This window comes from Centruroides sculpturatus, unplaced genomic scaffold (assembly GCF_000671375.1).
Source record: "Centruroides sculpturatus isolate CEXI.00-Female unplaced genomic scaffold, Cexi_2.0 scaffold784, whole genome shotgun sequence".
Classification (NCBI taxonomy): Eukaryota; Metazoa; Arthropoda; class Arachnida; order Scorpiones; family Buthidae; genus Centruroides; species Centruroides sculpturatus.
The window spans coordinates 6,537-20,570 of record NW_019385141.1 but is presented as its reverse complement, the minus strand read 5'-3'; the positions used below and the strand labels follow the sequence as shown (position 1 = coordinate 20,570).

At 31.4% G+C, this 14,034-nt stretch overlaps 1 protein-coding gene and 1 long non-coding RNA gene across 2 annotated transcripts in view; both read left to right on the top strand.

The window, feature by feature from the left end:
* LOC111635338 (adenylate cyclase type 10-like) overlaps positions 1-6,349 on the top strand; it is a 77,644-nt gene extending 71,295 nt beyond the window's left edge. The window contains exons 12-14 of the mRNA XM_023380277.1: positions 2,378-2,490; positions 2,697-2,742; positions 6,251-6,349. Coding sequence (XP_023236045.1) covers positions 2,378-2,490; positions 2,697-2,742; positions 6,251-6,349 — 258 coding nt within the window. The remainder of the gene's footprint in view (positions 1-2,377; positions 2,491-2,696; positions 2,743-6,250) is intronic.
* Positions 6,350-8,954: 2,605 nt separating this feature from the next.
* Positions 8,955-13,982, top strand: LOC111635345. Its single transcript, XR_002758358.1, has 3 exons — positions 8,955-9,083; positions 10,464-10,669; positions 11,481-13,982. It is a non-coding gene; the product is annotated as an uncharacterized LOC111635345 (long non-coding RNA).
* Positions 13,983-14,034: the final 52 nt, after the last annotated feature.

Here is a 14,034-nt window from a genome sequence, read left to right as displayed (position 1 = left end):
AAGAAATTTTGTAAAAAAGTTAATAAATAAAGTTTTTATACAAAAAGTCCAGTTTTTTTTAGGTCTCCCCACGTATTGTCAACTACAAGATAGCTTCCAAGGCGAAAATATTTGAATGGTATAAAACAGCCAGATTACAGGCATTTGTGCATGCGCTTTACAGAAAACCAACCTCATGCAGTTTAGCTTGTGGATGTTACACATCAAAATATTGTATAACGCTTCCAATGATTCTATCTAGGGCCTGCACAACTTCCCTATCATCAAATGTCACTGCACACCACTGAGAAAAAGGATCCTCTTAGTACTCATATGATAGAAAGAAACAAAAAAAAAAAAGAACTATTAAATTGTAATACATAAAATATTAAATATTGCTTAATTATAAAATTTTATTTAATCTTGTGTTCACATCTCAAATGTTTGACAGCATCAAATAATTTGAAAAAAGTTTAATTTATTTTTAATTTGATTGTAAGTTTGCAAAAAACATTCATAAAAATTTTAAATGAGAAAATTACAGCAAAAATAAATCTTTCAGTAGCATTAGAGTTTATATTCACCTCATAAAATTGTCTAGACAGTTAAATTAAATGAAACATTTAATTGTTATTAATTATACTAAATAATAATGCAAAAATTATTTTAGTACATAGATCAACAATTGCAGTAAATACTAATAAAGAAAAATATTAACTATTGAAATACTATAATGGAAGATTCAAAACAATAAAATTTTTTAGATAATTAAATATCAGTTTGCAAAATACTATTATAAATTCAAGTTATATTAAGGTAACTGCACCAGTTGCTGACAGTAACACAGTAGCTGATAAATTTTGCATAATTATTTTATAAGAAATGTGGCAGACAGATTTCTACAATGCATTTGAATAGCATCACCTATGGAATTTTTGTGGCATTACAACATTAAATGTCATTTGATGATGCAAAATATTTGGAAATAAAATCAATAAAAAAGTAGTTTATAAGAATTGATACTATAATCTTAAAACCTCAGTTATTGGGCTGCAATTTGAAAAAATTGTAGACCTATAACTTCCCACTGTTGTCTGTCTGTTTGTCTCTCCTTAATCTCAAGAATGGTGTTAGATAAATGAAATTCAAGACCAGATATTGAAAACTTAGAGGCAGGAGGCCCCAATTAACTATATATGAACTTCCAATGCAAATTGGCAATCATGTTATTTCAGTTCAAAAATTTTTCCAGAAAGGAGTTAGATAGATGACCAGCATGTCTCCATTGCTAAAGGATGATGTACAGGGCAAGCCACTACAGTACTAATTTCAGGTGGAGAGCATATATTTTAAGTTAAATAAATTAAAAATATGATTAAAAATTGAAGCCTGGCATTATGACAATGTCACAATAAATAATTGCTCATTATTGAATAGCTTTGTTCAAGAATATTCTTTTTATATGTGATTAAAGCCAAATGATTGCCAGATTAAACCAGATATTACTATTATTTATACTTAAATGCTAATAATTAAAGCTAAACAATTGATGAATCCAGCAATTGTTTGGCTTTAATATAATTATTGGGCTTGTAGATGTTTCTATTTCTACAAATAATTATTTGACAATTGATTAAACAATTAATATACAGGTTGTTTATAATTAAGGTTCCACTTTGAAATGGCCATAAAATGAAAACTACTGGACAGAATGTTATCAAACTCAGTAATAGTGTACAGGACGTCATGAGATTTTATTTCTCACAGAAAAAAGTTCAAAAACTCACCACCAACAGGAAATGGCACTGTCTGAAATATTGTTAAATGAAATAAGACATGAAGACATCATTGAAAATGTTTTTAATCGGTTTTAAAATGAAATTGTTTGTGGGGTTACTCCTGATATGCTAAGAGCTACTGTTGAGAACACAGTAATGCAATGTAACTTGCTTATAAAAAATGGTGGACACCACATTGAACATGCTCAGTAACATGTTTTAAAACAGATTAAAAACATTTTCAATGATGTCTTCATGTCTTATTTCATTTAACAATATTGCAGACAGTGCCATTTCCCGTTGATGACGAGTTTTTGAACTTTTTTTTTTCACAGGAAATAAAATCCCATGATGTCCTATACACTATTACGAAGTTTGATAACATTCTGTCCAGTAGTTTTCATTTTATGGCCATTTCAAAAACACCCTGTATAAAAAAGATCAATCATCTTTCTTATGTTTTTGATTTATGTTATATTTATTTTTTTGGTAAAATTATTTTAATCAATTTATTTAGTTGTCTTTTATTTTAAAATATTAAAAACTAATTATTTGGTATAATTTTCATTGTAAAAGATTTAAAGGAAAATTACCATAATAAATTTAGAATATGAATTTAGGGCTGCACATGTCTTGTTGTTTTTGGACTTCCAGGATATAAGCACCAAGATGATAGTGCGAGAGGATTACTTTGTGCAAGTAAAATTTCATCTAAAATGAAACAGCATTCCATGTAAGAAATTAATTTGAAATTGATTCATTTTTAAATATTTTATACTTGATTAATTTATATTTTATACTTATTATTTATTTTTTCAAAATTAAATAATTATAAATAATATAATTATTATAATGAAATTATAGATATTTTTTCATATTATCGTAATTACTTTGTTGTAATCATAATAAATTATTACAAATGTTTTTGATAATATACAGGGTGCCCAGATTTATCATGATGATCTTGAATAACTTCATTGCTTTTGTAAGTTGTTTTTGTAACAGGGCTAATATAAGTTATAATTATAGTATGTTGTAATGAGAGAAAAATTACTACAAAGGGTATAATTAATATATTGTTAATTGATAAAGCAATACTATAAAAATAACAAATGGGTGAGAATATCGGCTGTAGGGTAATTTTATTTTTAATATCAGATCAAGATTCAGTTTATATCTGAGTCAAATATCGATTATAATGTTAATCACAGTAATCAGATAAAAAAGCTGCATTGGTAAATAAACTAGTAATTTGATTTTTTTTACATGTAAATTTGGTAAAATATACAGACATGCAATAATTTTTTGAAGCCAAATATATATTTATATGCACTTTCAAATATATTTATACTTTTATATATTAAAGACAGAAGCATCAAATGTTTTTATTTAAACTATAAAAATAGTTTTTCTCATTTATCTTTTTGAATTATTACTGTACTGTTTTTTTACAATTTCTAAAGTATCATATTATAACACTGTAATGGATAGTTTAGCAGTTTGTTTCCACAATTGCAATTATAGTTGACAAAATGGAATACATTTATTTGAATGTGAATGTTTGTACTGGCCAGTTGTTACTCATAGCAAGTAAAAAATTACAGTATGCTCTACTTTTCAGGCAATAAAACTTTTGCTTTACAAAATAAAAAAAAAGAGAATTCAATTTGTTGTAGAGTGCTAGTGTGTTTAGTTGCCAACTCATCATTGAGTTGACAACTAAATAATTACTAGTGTGCTAATTTTTGCATTTAGAGTCAACATTTAAAAATTACCAATAATGTTTCAAAAATTTACCATTTTATCAATAATAAAAGAGTTGATAAATCTGCAACCCTTAATCAGCTTACTGACTGGTCTCAAGGGGAATATCCCAGGCAAATCAGACTGGTATGTTTTACAAATTCTGCAGACAAAAAAGTTTTTACATGTAATATAACATGTAACACATGAAATACCACTGACAATATTTCAAAATGTGGTATTAGTAAAAGGAAAGATGATATTAATAGATTAATGATATATAATAGGGGTTGACCTGTATCTAATTGAATCTAAAGTCCAATGCCTGGACTGTGATCTTACAATATGTGTAGATTGGTGTCCCTCTGAAAGAAAGAATAAAATTCCTCACTTATAGACATTGTCACATGCCACTGTTTTTCAGAAGTTGAAATCAGTTCTATTCTTTTTATTCAGGTCTCCAGTCTACATATAATTCTCCATATTCTTTCAGAATGTTAGTCTTGATTTTATTTTTTTCTATTATCCAGTATGTCTCCTTTTCTCAGTGGTCTCTTTCATATCTTACAACCATAAAAATCCCTCTTTTCTTTGTATCTATACAAAGAAACTCTGTACTCTATACATATCTTTATATCCTTCCATCCCAAACTATGTATTAACAAAGCCAACCTCAATGAGTTTGCCTCCAACTATATCTCATGAGATTTCCGATTAAGAAAACAGGAAATGAAGTAAAAGGATGGTAGAAAATAAGAAAGATTGAAAGTAGCCAGAGAAGAAAAGAAATTTTACAATATCCAAAATTAAAACATATACTGTATATACGTATATAAACTGGTTTGTATGCCACAATAGAACAATAAGAAAAAAGAATTATTCTTTACAAGTTAAATTTTTAAGAAAAAATTATGTTATTTTAATTTAGTATTTTTTGTATAATCATTTTATATCAGTGGTTTCCAAAGTGGGCATTACCATCCCCCTGTGAGCAGTGGGTAAATATAGGGGCAAAAAGAAGTAAGTGGGTGGCTGGCAGATGTTGGAAGCAGGGTACAGAACAGTAACCATAGGCAAGGGTTGGGGTCATTAATAACCTTTTCCTTTCCTTTGTTAAAACAGGTAAGAAGAAACATTACATTTAATGGTTTCCACATGTGAACAATGTACAGTAAGGACACAAAGTGTGAGGTTTGCAGAAAATTTTTTTAAGAATATCTCCAAGACTTTCTCACACAAGGGAAAATGGGTTAGGGATGTGTAGGTAAGGTTGATGGTGTTAGGTATAAGTTTATGGAACCAAGGGGCAATGGCTCGAAAAAATTTGGGAATTACTGCTCTATATGCATGCTGACAAAATTTCTTGCATTCACTTTTTAAATTTTTTTATCAACAAACTTAATCACGATGTACAATAAAAGGTACTAAAATTAATCACTTAACCTAAAAGGCAGGAAATAAAGGAAGTCAGAAACGAAAAAGAAAACATATGTGAGATTTGTGTGTTTTTTTCTTTTTATTTATTTTTTTATTTTTTGTCTTTTGGCAATGCCAAGTGACCTTTGAGCCCATGTAGTGGCTAGTCACATATCTCACTTTATTTCCCAATATGTCTTAATAAAAGATGTTGTGTTGTGTAAATCTGAATGGAGAGTATGCTCAGCTGTTGCCAAAATAAAAATTTATTTATTGTGAATCTTGTGTAAGCTATGAACTGTGTTACCTGCCTTATGGATAGAAAAGTTACAATTATACACTATGTATCTTATAATTATTGTTTGCTTTTCAGAGTCCAATAGATGGCATCCCTGTCTAGTAGCAGTTTGATGTCTTTATCTTAGTCCTGTTGAATAGTCCTCTTTCACTTGCTGTCTCACAACACTCATACCAAGTATTTCCTTTATGCTGAACTCCATCAGAACTCTGGTCCTGTCATTCTCTTTTAACTTTCCTGGCTCTGTTATATATAACAAAGGGAAAGTATGGCAATCAATCAAAAAATGACCCCAAGATTTTTACATGTTAGGTCTTGGAACCTTGAAATGTTGAGAAATGCAAAAAAAATTGGGGATTTTTCTGTATGTATGGATGTTTGTGTGTATTGGTGTGTGGGGGCATGATTTTGTTCACTTTCTTTGAAGCTTAATAACTCTTGTGCTTTCAGTCAAATTTTTCTGAAATTTTATGGGGAGGTTTGTTTATTAAGGAGGTTGATGTCATTAAATTTTGGTGGTTAAAGGTCAATGAGATAGGGAGATAAAGGGAGGTCATGTGTCATATCTCAAGTAGGGTTGGACTTAATGACGATTTTACTTGTTATTAGAATTAACAATTTTTTATAAAATGCACCATATCCTCAAAATTAAGTTTTTTGCTATTTTAAAATAATCAAAAATATAAAAAGTTTTTTAATAAAATATCAAAACAGATGGCACTATCAAATGCCAGGAAAGTTAAACAACTTGTTGCTGAATTTTTTTCTTTTTGATTATGACTTTTTATATGCAATTTAAATTGGCATCTTTAATATAAAATTATATTTATCATAATATATTTTAGGATAATTTTTCTGTTACATTCATAATTTGATGAAATTATCAATACGATATAAATATATTTAGAAATTTTATTAGCCAATTCTAACAACAAATGTTAATGCATGTATATGCATTAACATATATGCATGCTAACAATTGTTATATACAGTTTATGCTAAAATTATTTAAATTTATACTTATTATTAATTATAGAAAATGTTCTATTGGAATCACAACATCAGTTACATTTTGTGGAATTATTGGAAACCCATATCGTCAAGAATACACAGGTTTCTATTAAAACTGTTTTGAATTTAATAAATTTAATTAAGTAAATAAATTTAAAATTATTAAATCTCATTTTAATGACTAAACAATCATGATAAAAATTACTTTAGTAAATAGAAATTTAATAAGTTTTGTAGAAGTCTGTTGCTAATTTCAATTTTATATATAAAAAAATTTATGAAGTGAAATTTATTAGAAGGAAATAATAAAATGAAAGAACAACTCTAACTTTAAAATTTCGTAAAAAAAATTATTAATTTCTAATATCATATTTTTTTTTAATCTTTGACTCTTAAAAATTACATACATACATTATCTTAAAAACACAAATGTAATTGTAACCAATTACTATTACTGATTAGAACAGCTGTATTTAACTAATTCTCTTTTATACAAATGCCTGTCTTTTCAGATTTTTTTTATAATCCTCAGTTACGTTAAGGAAATAAATGGAAATAATTGAGAATTTAAATGAACTTGAGAATCTATAATGATAAAACTAAAGATATACACTTCTCAAAAGTGAAATTACAACACCATGAAGGAATGCATTTAGCTACATGCAAATTGCAGGGCCAGTAGAGGCAACAGAGATGAGTAAGTTTGTGTATGCATTAGGTCATGTGGTACATGGTTTTGGGCTATAAAGACCGACAGCCAGCTGAAGCTGTAAATGCTATCAGTGATGGTTTGCAGAAGCTGAACTTTCAAAGAAGCATAGAAAATGCCTCGGAGATGACAGCAAGCTGAATACCATCAGTTAATGGCTGGGGAACAAGATTGTATCCTGGAGTTGTCTGACCTCGGTTTGTTGATGTGTGTTGGGCATGATGTGAGTACCTCATAACATGCCCAACACACAACAAGAAGTTGGCTCTGCCCTGCTAAATGGCATTACAGTGTTTCTGGAAAGTTTCATCAGCAGCTGGACACTCCCTGGATGACTGGATGAAAATAGTAGGTAAAGATAAATCTCTGGCTCTAATGGTATGAACCCAAAAGGACCAACCTTCCTTGCCTTCTTCACTCTTAGTCCAACTCTTATTCTTATCTACAATTTTATGCAGTTAATTAAACTGCACTTAGAGGGGTACTAAGTGCAGTTATTCTTACCTTCAAAGTAACGTCAGCTCACAAATACAGTCTACTGGGTCTAAAACCCACAGCAGTGGGGACTCTGTCCCGTTCACCAACTGAGCTAGGAGTCTACAAGACCCATTACAATTTCCATCAATTCCTTTAATCTCTCTAAGTTGCCTTTACATGCTGCAAGCATTTGAAGTACTTACTCTAAAGGCTGTGACCAGTCAACATGACTGACTTTCTGGCAGAAGCCCTAAGTATGAGAGTAGTCAAGTACATAGTGCCTCATGTTGCTGTGTGGGCACCCACAGGAGTAATAACATTGCTAGATGTGAGTACCATCCAGCAATGTGGACATGATGATGATGGATGCAGGAACATCTGCAAACATGCTAAAGAAGGAGTGAATTACACTAGTGCATGATTATACTGATGAACATACTGGCAGATTCACCAAACAGCCATGACATCTGAAGCCATCTTTTGCTGTCAACATGTGCATCTGTGTCCACCCAAACTATTTGCAACAGGTTGCGTGAAGTTGGGCTGCACATATAGCAACTAGCAACCAGGTGCCATTAATCACTCAACACAAAACTGCTCTCCTGGTATAGTATCATCATCATTGTAACTGGACCAGTGAACGGATTGGATCTTGTTTATGGATGAATCCTACTTTTGTCTGTGGAGGAATTATGGCTATGGATGGGTGGGTGACATCCTGGATAATGCTACATATCAGTTTTTTTTGCCAAGCATCACACCAGGCATAATGGTTTGGGGAGGCATTATGTTCAATCAGTGGTCAGCCCTGGTGCACATTGCTGATACTGTGACAGTGGACCAGTATGTCACATGAATTGTGGAACCTGTGGTTTGGCCACTGGTGCAGGCTGCACTGACACAGTATTCTAGCAGGATAATGCTCGACTGCATGTCACATGGTGAACTCTCACCAACCAGAAAAGAATCCTTCCATGGCCAGCAGTCTTTCTCTCCCCTCAAACACTTCATCTGATGTGAGACACACTGGAGACCACCATCATCATGTACTGTAGACAACATGATTGCTGCAGTGGACATTGCTTGGCAAGGAATACCTCAGGCATGATAGTATGCCTTGTATAGCTGTTTGTGGGGGCCATATTCATTACTGAATAAACAGATGTCTGTTGCATATGTCTTTCTCTGTTATTTTAATCATTTGTACATCTATGTCACCTCTACCAGTCCTGCAATGTGGCCACATTGCATTTTTTTTGTGGTGTTGCAATTTCACTTTTGAGGAGTGTAAAAGCAAAACATAAAATCAGTTAGTGATTAAAAATAAACATTCAAAGTATGGAGACTATCTCACTAATTACTTACATGCTTACTACACATAAATTAAATGTATTAATATACAATCGACCCCCCTATAACACTGTTGATAATTCTGTTTTATATGAATTCCATGTTGTATGTGTCACTTAGATTTTACAAATACGTGTGCCGGGCTGTGAACAGCTCACATACAAGTAAAATCTAAGTGACTCGTATAACATGGAATTCATATAAAACTGAATAATCAACAGTGTTATAGAGGGGCCTACTGTATATTGTGAAATTTCCAAAGACAAAGCAAATTAGTATGAATGCTCATGTTGCTACACCTGTATCTATGAGCAGTTATAAGGTAATTTTTATTTTATACTAGCTGTTACCCGCAGCTTCACTCGCGCGGATTTTGCAAGCAAACCCTATTTACATTCAATATTTCAACAACCACTGTAATTGTTATATAACAGGGGTGGCCAACCTGCGACTCTTTGAAGGATTATTTGTGGCTCTCGATAGATGTACCAGAGTTCCCATTTCATTTTTGTATTATTATATTTTTAAAAATTATTATCGTTCCGTATGTGTTTCAAAATGTCTTTTAAATTACTAACAACAAATATGAAAGACTAAGTGCAACGTTGTAACAAATTTCATTTCCGTCCAATTTAAGAATGATATGATTCATCGAAAACTGCGCGAACGAACATAAACAGTGGCGTTATCGACCGACTCAAGACCGATTTTGAATTTGTCAACTGTCATTGCAACGGACAGTTGACATTGTGCTCTGGAGGAAACAATTTGTATCACTCTTGCTACGGATATAATTTGTATTCTGGAATTTTTTGCATACCTTTTTAATATGTATTTAATTGCGGTTCGCAAAAAATTTCAAATTTTGAAAAATGGCTCGGACTATCAAGGAGCTTGGCCACCCTTGTTATATAACACCTACTGCTGAGAATCAAACAAACTGTTTTCAATTTGATCAGTTTTCTGGAACATTTACAATCGCTCTATAATCGAACCAATATGCAAAAAGAAATTCAAATTTAAAACAGTTCAAATATTTGGTTAAAAGATCGAAATATATAAAAAATATTTATAACAATGTCTGAAATATTATCAATTTAATACCCCTAAGTACTCAATGAAGACTAAACGTAATTAAAAACAAAAAAATCGCATCTAAAATAGTACAGTAGAAGCCGTTCTTCAGGTTTAGTCTTAATGCTCTCCCTCTCCCCCCGCAGAGGAATTTTGAGAAATCCCTTCTTAGTGTGCATTTTCATGACTTACCCTAACTGTGTACCAAATTTCACCTCTAGGCTCTGGAACTTTCTAGAAAAAACTGGAACATTCTCATTGAAGTATCACACATTTTCGAAGTCAACCACTTTCAAACCCCGTATCTCTCACACCCTTATAGCTATCGAGACGCAACCACCATAGTGCACGATGGGAGAGTTGAGGCTACTACCACACACAAACAACATTCATGTGCGATGTGTAGCTTTGGCTGCAGAGTGACGTATAGGCACAAACACATCCATTTATATATATAGATAGATATGTATAATACTTAATTTTTAAATGGAAGCCTGACTTTATATAGTATTGGCTGTTATGAGATAATGGAAATTGTAGATGTTGAGATTTTAAATGTTTTTGCAACTGTTTGCTTTTATATTTGTGATATTTTAATTCTCAAGTTTTGTTTTATTTGTTTTTTTAGATACAAAGAAATAAAATGCACCTTAGACGACTGATATCTAATGTACAAAAATGTTCATAGATGAAATGGTGCTTATCGAACATGCCAACTCTGCTAGTTACTGTATCGAGGTTAAAAATTCATAAATTTTTAATAAATTAAGACTTTTTGGAAATTACAATAGATGAGAAAAGCTGTATTGAAAGATGATGGCATCAAACTATGAGGTATTTAAATGATGATAATATATGTTTCCTTTTAGTGTTATTTCATAAACCAGAATTAATTGTAGTCTTATTTACTTCTTAATATTAATTTGTTGATGTTAATAGTACAGGCAAGTCTTAAAGTGATTATTTATCTATGTAACCCATTCAACGTGTGTCCGTCCATCTGCGTAACAGTATGCCAAAAACGGGCACTAGAGGGACCCTAGTGATGATTTTAAATTAACAGTAAATTAATTTTATTTGTAATAGGAATTTATTATTTATATCACGGAATGGTATAAATAATTATTGTATGCCTTGATTAACCTTGCGCCGCACGTTTACATTCCATGACTGTGAACGTCACGCACGCATTGACTCACGGGAAATTTGTTGAAAAAATGGCAGATACATTTAAAATCGAGGTTTACAAGTGAAGGTAAATAAACAAATTAAACTATTTTAAAGTATTTATAGAATGTTTAATAGGTAGAAATCTATATTCGTATGACGCGATTGGGACTTTAACAGAGCTGTAGAGCATATTGATAGGAACAAAAAAGTCAAAGGAACCATGCCTCGTGGGAATTTGTAAAGATCGCCCACTAGGGGCATCCCAGGCTACTAGTATTAGATTGTACTGAACTATATTTTGAGATGAAGATCTCTGTCAAGATTGTTCTTGTTAGAGCCAGCATCTCAGAAAGAATTGCTGCTGTTATAATTCCTGCAGAAAGATTTTATTCTTGTGTAGAAATTAAAAACTACAGCTACATTTAATATGAAAAAATTTTAATATAATTTAATTAATTAAATGTATATTTTTCAGATTATCAACAAGAAATCGCAGTAATGCTGCTTGCGATCTTTGAAGTCTGTGGCAGCGTGATATTGATTTTCACGTAAAACAGGTTTGTGTTAGGATTACAATTGGATTGAATTTGATTTTATTGTTTAATTAATTTGTAAAAACATCAATACAAATCAAATGATTATATAAAATTGTAATGGTATTGCTATGGCTCTTGTACAGTACATAATTTCATTATGTAATAATTTGCCTAAATAAATGAAATTGAGCAGGAATACACCATTTATAATTTGTAGTGAACTTTTTTATGATGATGATACAATATAAATCTAGTGAGATTGTTGATGGGTTTTCGAAGCAGAGCTTAAAATGCAGAGTTGCTATGTTGCCCATTATATATCAAGTTCTGTATAAATTTAGTAATATCAAAATGTATTATTAATGCTTAAATAAGGAAGTAATTTACTTTTGTGTTCTAGATGAATTGTAAATCATTTAACTCCTAAACTAGCATTTTAAACATTGTTTTGCTGATTATTGTTTTAATTTATCAGCAATTTTATTTTTAAGCTTTTGGGTGTTGTAGTTAAGTTTAAGTGATAGGATATATTATTCATTATTTTGTTCTTACACATAACTTTCCTGTTGACAGCATGTTAGGCAATTTTTGAGATAAAAGTTTATTTTTTAAGAGATCGGCTTTTAAAATGGTAGTTAATTTCTTTCAAAAAATGGCTGACAAATTTACACATAAAAATTTGTAGAAAAGATTAAAATGCCGTGATTTTCTCCATGTCGAATCACCAGTAACAACAGTCTTCCATTGCAGAGATGACCTTTTATTAGAGGCTATGCCTCTGCAAAATATGCAAAAATAGTTTAAAAAGTTTGCAGATGACAAGCCAAACAATTAAGAAATATAATTTCTTTCAAAGGAAAACTGTTGTTCTGGTGATTTGACATGAAAATCAGGACAATTTAGTCTTTTCTAAGTATTTTTAATGATGATTGATATTTTGAATGAATGTGATCAGATGATAAATTACAAATATATGATTGTAACTAGGCAAGACTTCTAAGTGCATTCTTGTTAATCTGAACTAATTATTGCATAGAATTTGGTACAGATAAGCAGAGTTAAATATAAAGAAAATTAAGTCTACATCTATATATATAAGCCATTGTCACATCTGTAACGGCATCCATTGCCTAAAACGCCCACTAAGGGCATCCTAGCAATGATTTTAAATTAACAATAAATTAATTTTATTTGTAATAGGAATTTATTATTGATATGAATTTATGTGAACCCGAGGGGAGGTTGTAGGTCTCCTGCTTCTGTCACTAGTCAGGATGATACATCAGGCGAGTGGAGGGAGAGAATTTGGGGTCGACGATAAGGTGAAGGGCGTATCGAGTAAAGGAGGCGACCATTTAACAAATATAACAATTATTTATTAAAAGAAGCAAAATGACAAAAGGCTACAGAAACTTGTAGGTACACGAGTAAAACACAGATTCGGGCCAAGCGAACAAGAGAGATTGGCCGATCTACGATCGTGCGATAAAGACGCCGATCTGAAGGAGCAAGTTATCGTGGTGGCAATTAGTTAAAAGAGGCCATAAAGTTTATCGACGTAGAAAATCAGAAACGTGCTGTCATAAGCCACCCTAAAGAGTTTCCTCGTTCTTTCATACCTCTTTATACAGTTTTCGACTATTTTGAACATGGAAGCACTTAAATATCGGTCCAAGGAATAAGGTAGTTATAATCCAATTGCGACACACATTACAAATACTTGCGACTTTGGCGAAGATTTAATTTTGAGGTTTATCGGAATTTGGATAATCGGCGCAATGTCGTCGGTCCGGTGTTCGTTCAGCAACTCCCCGATGGGGGGTAAGAATGACCTTTTATAGGTTTTTGTGAGGAATTTCCACCACGTGATCAGATGTTCATGAGTTAAAGGTTATAGGTGTCCCAGGGACCTAAAACTAGTGATGAAAGTTGGATGCTAACTATAAACTTTTCTGCAAGATGATCTGTAAGTTCTGCAGAGAACAATAGATGTTGATAGTTATGACCGGAGAGTTTACACATTCCTGGCTAAGATTGGTTTTTTCTTCTAGGACGTTACATAAATGAAAGTTTAATTAATTAACACTTTTGTTAATAAAGAGCGAAATTTTTGTTAATAAAAGAACGTAATTTACGTCACAAAAATTCTGGATCTCACAATTGTTTATACCACAGAATGGTATAAATAATTATTATATGCCTTGATTCTTGTGCCGCACGTTTACAACATCCCATGACTCAGTGAATGTTGCGCATTGACTCAAGGGAAATTTGTTGAAAAAAATGGCGGATACATTTAAAATCGAGATTTACAAGTGAAGGTAAATAAACAAATTAAACTATTTTAAAGTATTTATAGAATGTTTAATAGGTAGAAATCTAGATTTTTATGACGTGATTGGGAATTTAACAGCTGTAGAGCTTATTGATAAATAAAATAAAATAAGCCTTTAACTATCCAGCAATAAATAATGTTTAATAAAAAACGTTTTA